This window comes from Carcharhinus amblyrhynchos, chromosome 7, assembly GCF_965287045.1.
Source record: "Carcharhinus amblyrhynchos chromosome 7, sCarAmb.v2.hapA, whole genome shotgun sequence".
NCBI classification, from domain to species: Eukaryota; Metazoa; Chordata; class Chondrichthyes; order Carcharhiniformes; family Carcharhinidae; genus Carcharhinus; species Carcharhinus amblyrhynchos.
Window position 1 is genome coordinate 122,293,144 of NC_137330.1, and position 19,201 is coordinate 122,312,344.

Consider the following 19,201-nt stretch of genomic DNA (forward strand, 5'->3'; position numbering starts at 1 on the left):
TCTAGACTGCCGCGCCCCCCCCGCCCCCCCGTTATCTTGAGGCTGTGCCCTTGAGTCCTGCTGTCCTTTCTGAGCGGGAATAATCTCTCTACCTCCACCCTATCCATCCCATTCATCATCTTCTACGTCTCTATAAGATCCCCCCTCATCCTTCTAAACTCTGACAAGTACAGACCCAGTCTATTCAATCTCTCTTCATAGTCTACCCCCCTCATCTCCGGTATTAGCCTAGTGAACCTTCTCTGCACTCCCTCCAAGGCCAGTATATCCTTCTGCAAGTGCGGCGACCAAAACTGCACACAGTAACCCAGCTGCGGCCTCACCAGTGCCCTGTACAGTTGCAGCAAGACCTCCCTGCTTTTATATTCTATCCCCCTCGCTATAAAGGCCAACATTCCATTCGCCTTCTTGATCACCTGCTGCACCTGCAGACTGGGTTTTTGCGATTCGTGCACAAGGACCCCCAGGTCCCTCTGCACCGTAGCATGCTGCAGCTTTTCACCTTTTAAATAATAATCCCTCCTACTATTATTTCTACCAAAGTGGATAACCTCACACTTGCTAACATTTTACTGAGATGAAGTGGAATTTCTTCTTTGAGGGTTGAGTGTCTTTGAGCTTTTGGGTATTTCTAAGGCTAATATGGATAGATTTTTGATCAGTTTGGGAATCGGGGTTACAGGGAAAGTGGCTGTGAAGAATGTTGGATCAGCCATGATCCTATTGAATGTGGAGTAAGCTCGCAGGCTGAATGTGAACTTCTGTTCCTATTTCTTATGGTCCTATGATCTAATTAGTCCCTCCTCCCATGTCCTTCCCACACGGCCCTGCACATTCCCATGTCCTTCCCACACGACCCTGCACGTTCCCATGTCCTTCCCACACGACCCTGCACGTTCCCATGCCCTTCCCACACGGCCCTGCACGTTCCCATGCCCTTCCCACACGACCCTGCACGTTCCCATGTCCTTCCCACACGGCCCTGCACGTTCCCATGTCCTTCCCACACGACCCTGCACGTTCCCATGCCCTTCCCACACGGCCCTGCACGTTCCCATGCCCTTCCCACACGGCCCTGCACGTTCCCATGTCCTTCCCACACGGCCCTGCACGTTCCCATGTCCTTCCCACACGGCCCTGCACGTTCCCATGTCCTTCCCACACGGCCCTGCACGTTCCCATGTCCTTCCCACACGGCCCTGCACGTTCCCATGTCCTTCCCACACGGCCCTGCACGTTCCCATGTCCTTCCCACACGGCCCTGCACATTCCCATGTCCTTCCCACACGACCCTGCACGTTCCCATGTCCTTCCCACACGACCCTGCACGTTCCCATGTCCTTCCCACACGGCCCTGCACGTTCCCATGTCCTTCCCACACGGCCCTGCAAATTTTCCCCTTCAAGCTTTATCTGACATTATTTCTCTTTGATTTGATTTATTATTGTCATGTGTATTGATATTCAGTGAAACTGCTTCTCGCAGGCAAAGCATACTGTTCATAGAGAACATAGGAGAAAATGAAAGGAGAGGATGTAGAATATAGCCTTTCAATCATAGCTAGGGTGTCAAGAAAGGTCCATTCAAAACTCAAGGAAGAAGCTGTTCTTGAGTCGTTTGGTACATGATCTCTGACTTCTGTATTTTTTTCCTGATGGTAGAAGAAAGAGAGAATGTCCAGGGTGCGTGGAGTCCTTGATTATGGTAGTTGCTTTACTGTGGCAGTGGGAAATACAGACAGTGTCAGTGGATGGGAAGTTGGTTTGCGTGATGGACTGGGCTTTATTCACAACACTTTGTTGTTTCTTGCGGTCTTGGTCAGAACAGGAGCCATATCAAGCTGTGACACATCTGGAAAGGATGTTTTTTACGGTGCAACTGTAAAAATCAGCAAAAGTTGTAGCAAACATATCAAATTTCTATAGCCAGCTGAGAATGTAGAGGCAGTGGTGGGCTCTCTTAACTATAGCATAGGTGTGGAGAGACCAGGACAAGTTGTTAGTGATCTGAACACCTAGAAACTTGAAACTTTAGACCATTTCCACTTCATCATTGTTGACGTGGACGGCTTGTCCTCCACTATGCTTCTTGCAGTCGATGACAATCTCCTTCGTTTTACTGGCATTGAGGAAGAGATTATTGTCATTTCACCAGTAAAAGACTAGATAATTCACCAAATAAATGTGATGAATTTGGGCTTTAACTATCTGACGAATGCAAAAGTGAAATAAATAACTTTATTCACAGATTAGCTCTGGTTGTGAGATGTGAAAATCTAGCCACTTCAAGTATTGTATGGAGTTGAATTTATGTACAGCTTTCACAAGTTGAGAATGTCTCTCAAGAATTTTGCAGCCAATAAAACCTTTTTAATGTGTAGTCACTGTGGTAATAGGAGGGATGTAGGGAGAAAAGAGAATGAGTTGGACAAGAGTATTCAGAACTCAGAATGAACAAAAGAGGAAAATTCAAAGGAACAGTGTAGCCAGAGACAAACAGGAGTGAGAGCATGAGCGAGAGCTTGGAGCCTGGGGCTCAGAGAAAACTTTCCAGTCAGAAATAAAGCTGTAGCCAGAACCAGGCTTCCAAAAAAATTAACAGTTGCTGACAGAGAGGAAACTGCCAAAATTGGCAAAATTTGAAGTAAGGAATACTGATGCCTATTGAATTCTGAGGGCTGTGGATGGACATTGACTAGATTAGTGAATGTGATGATGAATATTTGTTTTTAAAGAATTGACCCCAAGATTGGGATTGGTGTTGAGTTGCTGTTCTCTCTTACAGGTGGCGTACCTCAGGTTGTGCTTACTGCTCCCACAGGAACAGTCCAAATCCCACTGTCAGCTGTCCAGCTACACCAGGTATGGTGTAAAGAGCCGAAATCTGAAAATCTCTGATGTCCTACAGGAAAGCTCAATGGGATTCCCATTTTTAATGCATGGTGGGTGGTCAGGGGATTGTCATTTTTGATTTGTCTTTTTGCCACTCTGTCATTTTCCTTTCTTCCTTTAGACTGAAGAAACAAGAGGTGTTAAATGATAGTGATTTGGTTTGTCTCTGAAAGAGCCTGGCTGAGGGCTTTGGATGCTTGTGAATTTTATGCAGTATGTTTTTGCAATGGCTTTTTATGAAGGGTTGGGGCAAATTGTCAAACAGAGCAAGCATTACAGATTATATTGTACATAAAAGCAAAAACTCTTGTCATTCGTCTGCCCAATCACTACAGACTGAGTATCAACTGAAGGTGATCTTGACACAGATTAATTGACACCTATTAGTGGAGATTTCAGAGAGTCTTGTATATATTGCCTGGGATTGCTGTCTCACAGATATAGTCTGGTATCACACTCTCTCTCTCTCTCTTTCTCTCTCTCTGACTCTTTCTCTCTCTCTGACTCTCTCTCTGACCCAGGCACAGATATATATCGTCTGGTATCCATGTCTCTCTCAGACACAGATATATATCATCTGGTATCACTGTGTCTTTCTTCAGACACTGATAATTATGTCTGGTATTGCTGCCTCTCGCTCTCTCAGACACAGGTATATTTATCTGGTATTGCTGTCTCTCTCTCTCAGACACAGATATATATCGTCTGGTATCCCTGTATCTCTCAGACACAGATATATATTGTCTGGTATTGCTGTCTCTCTGTCTGTCTCTCAGACACAGATATATATTGTCTGGTATTGCTGTCCCTTTCTCCCTCAGACACAGATATATATTGTTTGGTATCGCTCTCTCTCTCACAGACTCAGATATATATTGTCTGGTATCACTGTCCCTCTCAGACACAGATATATATTGTCTGGTATTGCTGTCTCTCTCTCTCTCTCTCTGAAAAGTCTGACAACACCAGGTTTTAGTCCAACCTATTTATTTGACAATATACTCACAAGCTTTCGGGGTTAGCCCCTTCGTCAGGTGAATGGAGAGTTCTGACAGTACAGTAAGTGAGGTTTTGCAAACCCAGGCAAGTGACTTGCCTGGGTTTGCAAAACCTCACTTACTGTACTGTCTGGAGACAATACACATCTCTTTAAACTGTGATCAGTGCTCCTTCCACTCACATTATCAGCCACTTCAGGTCTTGAACAGCAGGTTAGGTGTAAGGATTCGCATTCTAATCAGTAATCTCTAAACTGTCTGTGCTTTATATGTTCTGTCTGAGGCCAGAACTCTCTATTCACCTAACGAAGGGGCTAACCCCGAAAGCTTGTGAGTATATTATCAAATAAATAGGTTGGACTAAAACCTGGTGTTGTCAGACTTTTCACTGTGTTTACGCCAGTCCAACGCCGGCATACCCACATCATCTCTCTCTCTCTCACAGACTCAGATATATATTGTCTGGTATCGCTATCCGTCTATCAGACACAGATATATATTGTCTGGTATCGCTGTCTCTCTCTCTCTCTCTCTCTCAGACACAGATATATATTGTCTGGTATCGCTGTCCCTCTCTCAGACACATATATATTGTCTGGTATTGCTGTCTCTCTCTCTCTCAGGCAGATATATATTGTCTGGTATCGCTGTCTCTCTCTCTCAGACACAGATATATATTGTCTGGTATTGCTGTCTCTCTCTCTCTCTATCTCTCTCTCACACACTCACAGACTCAGATATATATTGTCTGCTATCGCTGTCTCTCTCTCAGACACAGATATATATTGTCTGGTATCACTGTCTCTCTCTCAGACACATATATAATGTCTGGTATTGCTGTCTCTCTCTCTCTCTCTCAGACACAGATATATATTGTCTGGTATCACTGTCTGTCTCTCAGACACAGATATATAATGTCTGGTATTGCTGTTTCTCTCTCTCTCTCTCAGACTCAGATATATATTGTCTGGTATCACTGTCTCTCAGACACAGATATATATTGTCTGGTATCGCTGTCTCTCTCTCTCTCTCTCTCTCCCAGACATAGATATATATTGTCTGGTATCGCTGTCTGTCTCTCTCTCTCAGACACTGATATATATTGTTTGGTATCACTGTCTCTGTCTCTCAGACACATATATATTGTCCGGTATCGCTGTCTCTCTCTCTCTCAGACACAGATATATATTGTCTGGTATCGTCTCTCTCTCTCTGTCAGACACATATATATTGTCTGCTATCGCTGGCTCTCTCCGACACAGATATATATCGTCTGGTATTGCTGTCTGTCTGTCTCTCTCTCAGATACTAATATACATTGTTTGGTATCGCTGTCTCTCTCTCTCACAGATATATATTGTCTGCAATCGCTGTCCCTCTCTCAGACACAGATATATATTGTTTGGTATCGCTGTCTCTCTCTCTCTCTCTCCCTCAGACACTGACATATATTGTCTGGTATCGCTGTCTCTCTCTCTCTCTCTCTCTCTCTGTCTCAGACACTGATATATTGTCTGGTATTGCTGTCTCTCTCTCTCAGACACTGATATAGTCTGGTATCGCTGTCTGTGTCTCTCTCTGTCTCAGACACTGATATATATTGTCTGGTATTGCTGTCTCTCTGTCTCAGACACAGATATATATTGTTTGGTATCGCTGTCTCTCTCTCTCTCTCTCCCTCAGACACTGACATATATTGTCTGGTATCGCTGTCTCTCTCTCTCTCTGTCTCAGACGCAGATATATATTGTTTGGTATCGCTGTCTCTCTCTCTCCCTCAGACACTGATATATATTGTCTGGTATCGCTGTCTCACTCTCTCTCTCTCAGACACAGATATATATTGTCTGGTATCGCTGTCTCTCTCTCTCTCTGTCTCAGACACAGATATATATTGTCTGGTATCGCTGTCTCTCTCTCTCAGACACAGATATATATTGCCTGGCATTGCTGTCTCTCTCTCTCAGACACTTATATATTGTCTGGTATCGCTGCCTGTGTCTCTCTCTGTCTCGGACACTGATATATATTGTCTGGTATCGCTGTCTCTCTCTCTCTCTCAGACACTGATATATATTGTCTGGTATCGCTGTCTCTCTCTCAGACACAGATTATATTGTTTGGTATCGCTGTCTCTCTCTCTCTCTCTCTCTCAGACACATATATATTGTCTGGCATCGCTGTCTGTCTGTCTCTCTCTCAGACACTGATATATATTGTTTGGTATCGCTGTCTCTCTCTCACACAGATATATATTGTCTGCAATCGCTGTCCCTCTCTCTCGGACACTGATATATATTGTCTGGTATCGCTGTCCCCCTCTCAGACACAGATATATATTGTCTGGTATCGCTGTCTCTCTCTCTCTCTCTCAGACACTGATATATGTTGTCTGGTATCGCTGTCTCTCTCTCTCAGACACAGATATAGTCTGGTGTCACTGTTTCTCTCTCTCTGTCTCTCCCTCAGACACAGATATATGATGAAGGCACTTTATCTGAATGCACGAAGCATTCGGAATAAAGTGAATGAGCTGGTGGCGCAGATCAGCACAAATGATATGATCTGGTGGCCATTACAGAGACGTGGCTGCAAGGTGACAGGGACTGGGAGCTGAATGTCCAGGGGTATCAAGTGTTTAGGAAGGATAGGCAGGAGGAAAAAGGGGGGAGCGTAGCTCTGCTGATTAAGGATAGCATCAGGGTGGTAGTAAGGGATGATATAGGAGCCAAAGAGCAGAAAGTGGAATCGTTGTGGATGGAGTTTAGGAACAGCAAAGGGAGGAAGACGCTGGTGGGCGTCGTCTAAAGGCCCCCAAATAATGATCTGGAGGTGGGGCGGCTGTTAACACGCAAATAAGTGCGGCGTGCAGGAAAGGGACGGCGATAATTATGGGGGATTTCAATCCATATATTGATTGGTCAACCCATGTAGGACGCGGTGGGCTTGAGGAAGAGTTCTTGGAATGCTGCCGGGATAGTTTCCTTGAACAGTGTGTGTTGGAGCCGACAAGGGAGCGAGCTATCTTGGATCTGGTGTTATGTAATGAGGCGGGTAGAATTAGGGACCTTGTGGTGAAGGATCCTCTTGGGGAGAGTGATCATTGTATGGTGGAGTTTCTGATGCAGATGGAGGAGGAGAAAGTGGGTTCCCGGACATGTGTCCTTTGTTTGAACAGAGGGGAGTATGGTAGGATGAGAGAGGAATTGGCGAATGTTGATTGGGGGAGCGCATTGGAAGGTAGGTCTGCTGAGGAACAGTGGAGGATCTTTAAGGAGGTCTTTCTTGGTGCTCAGCAGAAATTTATTCCAATGGTTAAAAAGGATCGTAGGAGGAGAGATGATCAGCCGTGGATAATGAAGGAGGTAAAGGAAAGTGTTAAATTAAAAGTGGATGCGTTTAGAGTGGCTAAGAGTAGTGGGCAAGAAGAGGATTGGGAGACGTTTAAATATTAACAAAGAATGACGAAGAAGTTGATAAAGAAGGGTAGGATAAACTATGAAGCTGGGCTAGCGCTTAATATAAAAAAGGATAGCAAGAGTTTTTATAAATATATAAAAAGGAAGAGGCTGGCTAGGGTGAACGTTGGACCCTTAGAGGATGAGAGGGGGGACTTAGTGGTAGGGGATGGGGAAATGGCTGAGGCCTTGAATAACTTTTTTGTTTCTGTCTTCACGGAGGAGGACGTGAATAGTTTGCCGGGTGTTAGCGATGGAAAGATGGTAGGAGTGGAGGGCCTGAATGACATTATTGTTACTAGAGAGGTGGTGCTCGACAGACTGGAGGGACTGATTGTGGACAAATCCCCAGGACCGGATGGAATGCATCCAAGGGTTCTGAAAGACATGGCAGAGGTGATAGTGGATGCCTTGGTGATTATTTTCCAAACGTCGCTGGATTCCGGGGAAGTGCTGGAAGATTGGAAAACGGCTAATGTTACGCCGTTGTTTAAGAAGGGTGGCAGGGAATTATAGGCCTGTTAGTTTAACGTCTGTTGTAGGTAAAATGTTAGAATCTGTGATCAAGGAGAAAATAGCGAGGCATCTTGAGGAGAATTGTTTGATAGAGCAGACGCAGCACGGTTTTGTTCAGGGGAAGTTGTGTCTGACGAATTTATTGGAGTTCTATGAGGATGGGTCTAGGGCAGTGGATAGATGAGAGCCGGTGAATGTGGTGTTTCTTGATTTTCAGAAGGTGTTTGACAAGGTACCTCACAAGAGGTTATTACAGAAGGTCAGGGGGCATGGAGTTGGGGATAGGGTGTTAGCGTGGATAGGGGATTGGCTGTCAAATAGGATGCAGAGAGTGGGGGTCAATGGGTGCTATTCGGATTGGCAGTTGGTGACTAGTGGAGTGACCCAGGGGTCGGTGTTGGGGCCTCAGCTATTTACCATTTATACAGATGATCTGGAGGAGGGAACCGAGTGTATGGTGTCGAAATTTGCTGATGACACCAAGATTGGTGGAACGGCAAATTGTGCGGAGGGTGTGGAAAGTCTGCAGAAGGATCTAGATAGGCTGGGCGAATGGGCCAGGAACTGGCAAATGGAATTTAATGTTGACAAGTGTGAAGTTGTCCACTTTGGTAGGAATAATGGTAGGAAGGACTGTTAGTTACATGGCGAAAAACTGCAGCAGGCGACGGTGCAGAGGGACCTCGGGGTCCTTGTGCATGAGTCGCAAAAACCCAGCCTGCAGGTGCAGCAGGTGGTCAGGAAGGCGAATGGGATGCTGGCCTTCATCGCGAGGGGGATTGAATATAAAAGTAGGGAGGTCTTGCTGCAACTGTACAGGGCACTGGTGAGGTCGCAGCTGGAGTACTGTGTGCAGTTTTGGTCGCCGCACTTACGCAAGGATATTTTGGCCTTGGAGGGAGTGCAGAGGAGGTTCACTAGGCTGATGTCGGAGTTGAGGGGGTTGAGCTATGAGGAGAGGCTGAATAAACTAGGCTTGTACTTGTTAGAGTTTAGAAGAATGAGGGGAGATCTCATTGAGACGTATAAGATGATGAATGGGATGGATAGGATAGAGGTGGAGAGGCTCTTCCTGCTCAGAAAGGACAGTAGGACTAGGGGGCACAGCCTCAAGATAAAGGGGGGGGGGGGGGGGGGGGGGGCAGTTTAGAACGGAGTTGAGGAGGAACTTCTTCACTCAAAGGGTGGTGAATCTCTGGAATTCTCTGCCTGTTGAAGTGGTGGAGGCTGCCTCGCTAAATATATTTAAGACGCGGGTTGATAGGTTTTTGATAGGCAAGGGGATTAAGGGTTATGGGGAGAGGGCGGGAAAGTGGAACTGAGCCACGACAGATCAGCCATGATCTTATTGAATGGCGGGGCAGGCTCGAAGGGCTAGATGGCCTACTCCTGCTCCTATTTCTTATGTTCTTATGTTATGTTCTTATATATTGTCTGGTATCGCTGTCTCTCTCTCTCCCTCTCAGACACAGATATATATTGTCTGGTATCGCTGTCTGTCTGTCTCTGTCTCTCAGACACAGATAATATTGTCTGGTATCGCTGTCTCTCTCTCTCTCTCTCAGACACATATATATTGTTTGGTATCGCTGTCTCTCTCTCTCCCTCAGACACAGATATATATTGTCTGGTATCGCTGTCTCTCTGTCTCAGACACATACATATTGTCTGGTATCGCTGGCTGTCTCTCTCGGTCACTGATATATATTATCTGGTATCACTGTCTCTCTTTCTCTCTGTCTCAGACAGAGATATATATTGTCTGGTTTCGCTGTCACTCTCTCTCTCAGACACTGATATATATTGTCCGGTATCACTGTCTGTCTCTCTCTGAGACACTAATATATATTGTCTGGTATCACTGTCTCTCTCTCTCTCTCAGACACAGATATATATTGTCTGGTATTTGGTGTCCCTCTCTCTCTCAGACCCAGATATATATTGTCTGCTATCGCTGTCTGTCTCTCTCTGAGACACTGACATATAGTGTCTAGAATTGCTGTCTCTCTCTTTCTCAGACACAGATATATATTGTCAGGTATCACTGTCTCTCTTTCTCTCTCAGACAGATATATATTGTCTGGTATCGCTGTCTCTGTCTCTCTCTCAGACACAGATATATATTGTCTGGTATCGCTGTCTCTCTCTTTCTCAGATATATATTGTCTGGTATCGCTGTCTTTCTCGCTTTCACAAACACGTATATTTTGTCTGCTATCGCTGTCTGTCTCTCTCTCTCTCAGACACAGATATATATTGTTTGGTATCGCTGTCTCTCTCTCTCTCTTAGACACTGATATATATTGTCTGGTATCACTGTCTCTGTCTCAGACACAGATATATATTGTCTGGTATCGCTGTCTGTCTCTCTCTCACACACATATATATTGTCTGGTATCGCTGTCTCTCTTTGTCTCAGACACAGATATATATTGTCTGGTATCGCTGTCTGTCTCTGTCTCTCTCAGACACTGATATATATTGTGTGCTATCGCTGTCTCTCTCTCTCTCAGACGCAGATATATATTAACATAAGAACATAAGAAATAGGAGCAGGAGTAGGCCATCTAGCCCTTCGAGCCTGCCCCGCCATTCAATAAGATCATGGCTGATCTGTCGTGGCTCAGTTCCACTTTCCCGCCCTCTCCCCATAACCCTTAATCCCCTCTCTTATCAAAAACCCATCAACCCGCGTCTTAAAAATATTTAGCGAGGCAGCCTCCACCACTTCAACGGGCAGAGAATTCCAGAGATTCACCACCCTTTGAGTGAAGAAGTTCCTCCTCAACTCCGTTCTAAACCGCCCCCCCTTTATCTTGAGGCTGTGCCCCCTAGTCCTACTGTCTTTTTTGAGCGGGAAGAGTCTCTTGTCTGGTATCACTGTCTCTCTCTCTCTCAGACACAGATATATATTGTCTGGTATCGCTGTCTCTCTCTCTCAGACACAGATATATGTTGTCTGGTATCGCTGTCTCTCTCTCTGTCTCAGACACATATATATTGTCTGGTATCACTGTCTCTCTCTCTCAGACACAGATATATATTGTCTGGTATCGCTGTCTCTCTCTGTCTCAGACACAGATATATATTGTCTGGTATCGCTGTCTCTCTCTCTCAGACACAGATATATGTTGTCTGGTATCGCTGTCTCTCTCTCTGTCTCAGACACATATATATTGTCTGGTATCACTGTCTCTCTGTCTCAGACACAGATATATATTGTCTGGTATTGCTGTCTCTCTGTCTCAGACATGGATATATATTGTCTGCTATCGCTGTCTCTCTCTCTCAGACACAGATATATATTGTTTGGTATTGCTGTCTCTCTCACTCTCTCTCTCAGACACAGGTATATATTGTCTGGTATTGCTGTCTCTCTCTCTCTCAGACACGGATATATATTGTCTGGTATCGCTGTCTGTCTGTCTCAGATACAGATATATATTGTCTGCTATCGCTGTCTCTCTCTCTCTCAGACACTGATGTATCTTGTCTGCTATCGCTGTCTCTCTCACGCAGATATATATTGTCTGGCATCGCTGTCTCTCTCTCTCTCTCAGACACTGATATATATTGTCTGGTATCGCTGTCTCTCTCTCTCTCAGACAGTGATATATATGTCTGGTATCGCTGTCTCTCTCTCTCAGACACAGATATATGTTGTCTGGTATCGCTGTCTCTCTCACACTGATATATATTGTCTGGTATCACTCCCTCTCTCTCTCTTCTCAGACACAGATATATATTGTTTGGTATCGCCCTCTCTCTGTCAGACACAGATATATATTGTCTGATATCGCTGTCTCTCTCTCTCTCTCTCTCTCTCAGACACAGATATATATTGTCTGGTGTCGCTGTCTCTCTGTCAGACACTGATATATATTGTCTGGTATCGCTGTCTCTCTGTCAGACACTGATATATATTGTCTGGTATCGCTGTCTCTCTCTCAGACACTGATATATGTTGTCTGGTATCGCTGTCTCTCTGTCAGACACATATATATTGTCTGGTATCGCTGTCTCTCCGTCAGACACTAATGTATATTGTCTGATATCGCTGTCTCTCTCTCTCTCTCTGTCAGACACAGATATATATTGTCTGGTGTCGCTGTCTCTCTGTCAGACACTGATATATATTGTCTGGTATCGCTGTCTCTCTGTCAGACACTGATATATATTGTCTGGTATCACTGTCTCTCTCTCAGACACTGATATATGTTGTCTGGTATCGCTGTCTCTCTGTCAGACACATATATATTGTCTGGTATCGCTGTCTCTCCGTCAGACACTAATGTATATTGTCTGGTATCGCTGTCTCTCTCTCAGACACTGATATATATTGTCTGCTATCGCTGTCTGTCTCTCAGACATAGATATATATTGTTCGGTATCGCTGTCTGTCTCTCAGACACTGATATATATTGTCTGGTATTGCTGCCTCTCTCTCAGACACTGATATTTATTGTCTGGTATCTCTGTCTCTCTCAGACACAGATATATATTGTTTGGTATCGCTGTCTCTCTCTCTGTCTCAGACACAGATATATATTGTCTGGTATCGCTGTCTCTCTCTCGGACGTAGATATATATTGTCTGGTATCGCTGTCTGTCTGTCTCTCTCTCTCAGACACAGATATATATTGTCTGGTATCGCTGTCTGTCTCTTAGACTCACATATATATTGTCTGCTATCACTATCTGTCTATCTGTCTCTCTCAGACTCAGATATGTAATGTCCGGTATCGCTGACTGTCTGTCTCTCCGGCACAGATAAATATCGCCTAGTATCACTATCTCTCTCTCACACGGATTTATGTTGTCTGGTATCACTGCCTGTCTCTCTCTCTCTCTCTCTCTCAGACACAGATAAATATTGCCTGGCATCACCATGTCTGTCTCAGACACAGATATGTACTGTCTGGTATCGCTGTCTCCCCCTCTCTCAGACACATATATATTGTCTGTTATCGCTTGCTCGCTCGCCCTCACTCTCTCGCAGACACTGATATTTAATGTCTGATATCGCTGCCTCTCTCTCTCTTTCTTCCTGCCGCTCTCTTTCTTTCTGCCTCTCTCTCTCTTTCTTCCTGCCGCTCTCTTTCTTTCTGCCTCTCTCTTTCTTCCTGCCGCTCTCTTTCTTTCTTTCTGCCTCTCTCTCTCTTTCTTCCTGCCGCTCTCTTTCTTTCTGCCTCTCTCTCTCTTTCTTTCTGCCTCTTTCTCTCTTTCTTTCTGCCTCTCTCTTTCTTTCTGCCTCTTTCTTTCTTTCTTTCTGCCTCTCTCTTTCTTTCTTTCTGCCTCTCTCTCTCTTTCTTTCTGCCTCTCTCTCTCTTTCTTTCTGCCTCTCTCTCTCTTTCTTCCTGCCTCTCTCTTTCTTTATTTCTGCCTCTCTCTTTCTTTCTGCCTCTCTCTTTCTTTCTGCCTCTCTCTTTCTTTCTGCCTCTCTCTTTCTTTCTTTCTGCCTCTCTCTCTCTTTCTTTCTGCCTCTCTCTCTCTTTCTTCCTGCCTCTCTCTTTCTTTCTTTCTGCCTCTCTCTTTCTTTCTGCCTCTCTCTTTCTTTCTGCCTCTCTCTTTCTTTCTGCCTCTCTCTTTCTTTCTTTCTGCCTCTCTCTCTCTTTCTTTCTGCCTCTCTCTTTCTTTCTGCCTCTCTCTTTCTTTCTTTCTGCCTCTCTCTTTCTTTCTTTCTGCCTCTCTCTCTCTTTCTTCCTGCCTCTCTCTTTCTTTCTTTCTGCCTCTCTCTTTCTTTCTGCCTCTCTCTTTCTTTCTGCCTCTCTCTTTCTTTCTGCCTCTCTCTTTCTTTCTGCCTCTCTCTTTCTTTCTGCCTCTCTCTTTCTTTCTTTCTGCCTCTCTCTCTCTTTCTTTCTGCCTCTCTCTCTCTTTCTTTCTGCCTCTCTCTTTCTTTCTGCCTCTCTCTCTCTTTCTTTCTGCCTCTCTCTTTCTTTCTGCCTCTCTCTTTCTTTCTTTCTGCCTCTCTCTCTCTTTCTTCCTGCCTCTCTCTCTCTTTCTTTCTGCCTCTCTCTTTCTTTCTTCCTGCCTCTCTCTCTCTTTCTTTCTGCCTCTCCCTCTCTTTCTTTCTGCCTCTCTCTCTCTTTCTTTCTGCCTCTCTCTTTCTTTCTTTCTGCCTCTCTCTTTCTTTCTTTCTGCCTCTCTCTTTCTTTCTGCCTCTCTCTTTCTTTCTGCCTCTCTCTTTCTTTCTTCCTGCCTCTCTCTTTCTTTCTGCCTCTCTCTCTCTTTCTTTCTGCCTCTCTCTCTCTTTCTTCCTGCCTCTCTCTTTCTTTCTGCCTCTCTCTCTCTTTCTTTCTGCCTCTCTCTCTCTTTCTTTCTGCCTCTCTCTTTCTTTCTGCCTCTCTCTCTCTTTCTTTCTGCCTCTCTCTTTCTTTCTGCCTCTCTCTTTCTTTCTTTCTGCCTCTCTCTCTCTTTCTTCCTGCCTCTCTCTCTCTTTCTTTCTGCCTCTCTCTCTCTTTCTTTCTGCCTCTCTCTTTCTTTCTGCCTCTCTCTTTCTTTCTTTCTGCCTCTCTCTCTCTTTCTTTCTGCCTCTCTCTCTCTTTCTTTCTGCCTCTCCCTCTCTTTCTTTCTGCCTCTCTCTCTCTTTCTTTCTGCCTCTCTCTTTCTTTCTTTCTGCCTCTCTCTTTCTTTCTTTCTGCCTCTCTCTTTCTTTCTGCCTCTCTCTTTCTTTCTGCCTCTCTCTCTCTTTCTTTCTGCCTCTCCCTCTCTTTCTTTCTGCCTCTCTCTCTCTTTCTTTCTGCCTCTCTCTTTCTTTCTTTCTGCCTCTCTCTCTCTTTCTTTCTGCCTCTCTCTTTCTTTCTTTCTGCCTCTCTCTTTCTTCCTGCCTCTCTCTTTCTTTCTGCCTCTCTCTTTCTTTCTGCCTCTCTCTTTCTTTCTTTCTGCCTCTCTCTCTCTTTCTTTCTGCCTCTCTCTCTCTTTCTTTCTGCCTCTCTCTCTCTTTCTTTCTGCCTCTCTCTCTCTTTCTTTCTGCCTCTCTCTTTCTTTCTTTCTGCCTCTCTCTCTCTTTCTTCCTGCCTCTCTCTCTCTTTCTTTCTGCCTCTCTCTTTCTTTCTTTCTGCCTCTCTCTTTCTTCCTGCCTCTCTCTTTCTTTCTGCCTCTCTCTTTCTTTCTGCCTCTCTCTCTCTTTCTTTCTGCCTCTCTCTCTCTTTCTTTCTGCCTCTCTCTTTCTTTCTTTCTGCCTCTCTCTCTCTTTCTTTCTGCCTCTCTCTCTCTTTCTTTCTGCCTCTCTCTTTCTTTCTTTCTGCCTCTCTCTCTCTTTCTTCCTGCCTCTCTCTCTCTTTCTTCCTGCCTCTCTCTCTCTTTCTTTCTTTCTGCCTCTCTCTTTCTTTCTGCCTCTCTCTTTCTTTCTGCCTCTCTCTCTCTTTCTTTCTGCCTCTCTCTTTCTTTCTTTCTGCCTCTCTCTCTCTTTCTTTCTGCCTCTCTCTTTCTTTCTTTCTGCCTCTCTCTCTCTTTCTTTCTGCCTCTCTCTTTCTTTCTTTCTGCCTCTCTCTTTCTTTCTGCCTCTCTCTTTCTTTCTGCCTCTCTCTTTCTTTCTTTCTGCCTCTCTCTCTCTTTCTTCCTGCCTCTCTCTCTCTTTCTTCCTGCCTCTCTCTCTCTTTCTTTCTTTCTGCCTCTCTCTTTCTTTCTGCCTCTCTCTTTCTTTCTGCCTCTCTCTCTCTTTCTTTCTGCCTCTCTCTCTCTTTCTTTCTGCCTCTCTCTCTCTTTCTTTCTGCCTCTTTCTTTCTTTCTGCCTCTCTCTCTCTTTCTTTCTGCCTCTCTCTTTCTTTCTGCCTCTCTCTCTCTTTCTTCCTGCCTCTCTCTCTCTTTCTTTCTGCCTCTCTCTCTCTTTCTTTCTGCCTCTCTCTCTCTTTCTTTCTGCCTCTCTCTCTCTTTCTTTCTGCCTCTCTCTCTCTTTCTGCCTCTCTCTTTCTTTCTTTCTGCCTCTCTCTCTTTCTTTCTTTCTGCCTCTCTCTCTCTTTCTTTCTTTCTGCCTCTCTCTTTCTTTCTGCCTCTCTCTCTCTTTCTTTCTGCCTCTCTCTTTCTTTCTTTCTGCCTCTCTCTTTCTTTCTTTCTGCCTCTCTCTTTCTTCCTGCCTCTCTCTTTCTTTCTGCCTCTCTCTCTTTCTTTCTTTCTGCCTCTCTCTCTCTTTCTTTCTGCCTCTCTCTCTCTTTCTTTCTGCCTCTCTCTTTCTTTCTTTCTGCCTCTCTCTCTCTTTCTTTCTGCCTCTCTCTTTCTTTCTTTCTGCCTCTCTCTCTCTTTCTTTCTTTCTGCCTCTCTCTCTCTTTCTTTCTGCCTCTCTCTCTCTTTCTTTCTGCCTCTCTCTTTCTTTCTTTCTGCCTCTCTCTTTCTTTCTTTCTGCCTCTCTCTCTCTTTCTTTCTGCCTCTCTCTCTCTTTCTTTCTGCCTCTCTTTCTTTCTTTCTGCCTCTCTCTCTCTTTCTTTCTGCCTCTCTCTTTCTTTCTTTCTGCCTCTCTCTCTCTTTCTTTCTGCCTCTCTCTCTCTTTCTTTCTGCCTCTCTCTCTCTTTCTTTCTGCCTCTCTCTCTCTTTCTTTCTGCCTCTCTCTTTCTTTCTTCCTGCCTCTCTCTCTCTTTCTTCCTGCCTCTCTCTTTCTTTCTTTCTGCCTCTCTCTCTCTTTCTTTCTGCCTCTCTCTTTCTTTCTGCCTCTCTCTTTCTTTCTTTCTGCCTCTCTCTCTCTTTCTGCCTCTCTCTCTCTTTCTGCCTCTCTCTCTCTTTCTGCCTCTCTCTCTCTTTCTTTCTGCCTCTCTCTCTCTTTCTTTCTGCCTCTCTCTCTCTTTCTTTCTGCCTCTCTCTTTCTTTCTGCCTCTCTCTCTCTTTCTTTCTGCCTCTCTCTTTCTTTCTTTCTGCCTCTCTCTCTCTTTCTTTCTGCCTCTCTCTCTCTTTCTTTCTGCCTCTCTCTCTCTTTCTTTCTTTCTGCCTCTCTCTCTCTTTCTTTCTGCCTCTCTCTTTCTTTCTGCCTCTCTCTCTCTTTCTTTCTGCCTCTCTCTCTCTTTCTTTCTGCCTCTCTCTCTCTCTCTTTCTGCCTCTCTCTTTCTTTCTTTCTGCCTCTCTCTCTCTTTCTTTCTGCCTCTCTCTTTCTTTCTGCCTCTCTCTCTCTTTCTTTCTGCCTCTCTCTCTCTTTCTTTCTGCCTCTCTCTCTCTTTCTTCCTGCCTCTCTCTCTCTTCCTTCCTGCCTCTTCCTTCCTGCCTCTCTCTCTCTTTCTGTCTCAGACACAGATATATATTGTGTGGTATCGCTGTCTCTGCCTCTTTCTCTTATACGTATATATTGTCTGGTATTGCTGTCTCATCTCTCGCACTCAAACACAGATAGATATGTCGGAATTCTACCTTCCCGTCTGCCACGGGAATCGGAGGGCAAATGGCAGATAATGTGAAGGTCTGTTGACATCTGGTGGGATTTTCCGGTCTCGGGTCGAGTGAGGGCATAGAGTCTCGCCCATGTTGTCTCTTATTAATGATCTTTAAGCATAAATTGCAAACTGAGCTTTACCTTGTATGACCTGGATATAAATATCACCCAGAATGATGAGATAAGTAACTCAGATTTGTGGGTCTTATGTGAGACAAATTTGAATGCTGCTACGTGGGTTTATACTGTTACTTATGTGGGATATGATGGTGAAAAACTATCCTGATGGTGTTGGGGTTAGGGGATATTTCTCAGAGCAGAATTAACTTTTCCTGTACGGGAATGTTTACAGTTCACACATGATGCAAATAGTACTTGGACAGATTGTTTGCAGAGAACGCCATCTGTCTGCCATTACAAGCACCCTGCCTTTGCTACCAAATTGTCTGTCAATCACTGCATTTATTTATTCTATAACTTTGTAGCTACAACCAGGAAAACTATACGTCAACTTCCACATCCTTTTTTATTTCTTCATTCTATGCATAAAGTCTCCACTACTGGGTTTGCTTCTCATTATATTCTATTACCAGTGAAGTAACTTTATTCTTCTTCATCACTAAGGCACTTCCTCCTCTTGTCTCCTGTCTTTTCTGTGAACATTATAACATTCCAAACCCATGGCCGTCTGCCATCAGAAAAGACAAGGACAGCAAATTCATGTGAACACCACCATCAGGAGTTTCACCTTGAAGCCACATACCGTCCTGGCTTGGAAATATATCACTGTTCCTTCACTGTCACTGGGTCAAAATCCTGGAACTTCCTCCCTAACAACATTGTGGGTGTATCTACCCCTCAGGCATTGCAGCAGTTCAAGAGACAGCTGAACAAGGGCAATTAGGACTGGGCAGTAAATACTGGCCTCGCCAGCAACACCCAAATCTCGTAAATGAATGTATTAAAAAGCCTGATGTACCTAATTTCCAGCATTGGCTGTCATACAGCCCTGTCTCCATAACGACCACCATAACATGATGTCCAAATTATGTGTCTGCAATCCATTATGTGTTATCCAACTTGTACTTATATGGTTCACACACTTTAATGTTCTGCATTTAAATATTTCCCTTTTTTCTCACTCCTAATTACTTTACATTTTTTCATTTTCTGTTATTCTATATTCTCTTTTTAAATATTCATACTAAAGTTTCCTTTTGCATTCCTTTCCCAATTATGATCCTCATTGAAACACATCACTTTTGAAAAGGGATTTGAATTCCCAGCAACTGACTCAAAAGATCACATGAAAAGATTTCAAATTTTAAGACTTTTAACGTAGCAAACAAGTTAAAATAATACCGATTAAACACCAGTTAGGGGATAACTCTAAACTATCGAGCAGGTATTCCTTATTCGCTTCTTAACATGATTGATAAGCTCATGTCACGCCTATGGATGTTAGGGAACTTGGGGAAATAAATAATGATGTCTTGAGGAGTGTACATATTACGGAGAAGGAGATGCTGGAAGTCTTAAATCCCCGGGACCTGATGAAGTGTATCCCAGGACATTGTGGGAGGCTAGGGAGGAAATTGTGGGTTCCCGAATCGAGATATTTGAATCATCGATAGTCACAGGTGAGGTACCTGAAGATCAGAGAGTGGGAAATGTTGTGCCTTTGTTTAAAATGGGCTGCAGGGAAAAGCCTGGGAATTACAGGCCAGTGAGCCCCACATCTGTGGTGGGTAAATTGTTGGAAGGTATTTTGAGAGACAGGATTTACAGGTATTCAGAGACATAAGGACTGATTAAGGACAGTCAGCATGGCTTTGTGAGTGGAAAATCATGTTTCACAAACTTAATTGAGTTTTTTGAAGTGGTAACCGAGAAGGTAGATGAGGGCAGTTGATGTTGTCTACATGGACTTTAGCAAGGTCTTTGACAAGGTACCACATGGTAAGTTGTTGCATACGGTTAAGTCCC

The 19,201-nt window shown here is 44.4% G+C and overlaps 1 protein-coding gene across 3 annotated transcripts in view; it reads left to right on the plus strand.

Annotated features, from left to right (window-relative positions):
• The window catches only part of LOC145345259 (serum response factor-like), a 137,359-nt gene that overhangs the window by 98,632 nt on the left and 19,526 nt on the right, over positions 1-19,201 (plus strand). For 2 of the 3 annotated variants that reach the window (XM_080193067.1, XM_080193069.1), the window contains one exon: positions 2,785-2,861. In XM_080193067.1, coding sequence (XP_080049193.1) covers positions 2,785-2,861 — 77 coding nt within the window. Of the gene's footprint in view, positions 1-2,784; positions 2,942-19,201 lie in introns of all 3 variants that reach the window. The other variant, XM_080193068.1, reaches the window with a different exon arrangement.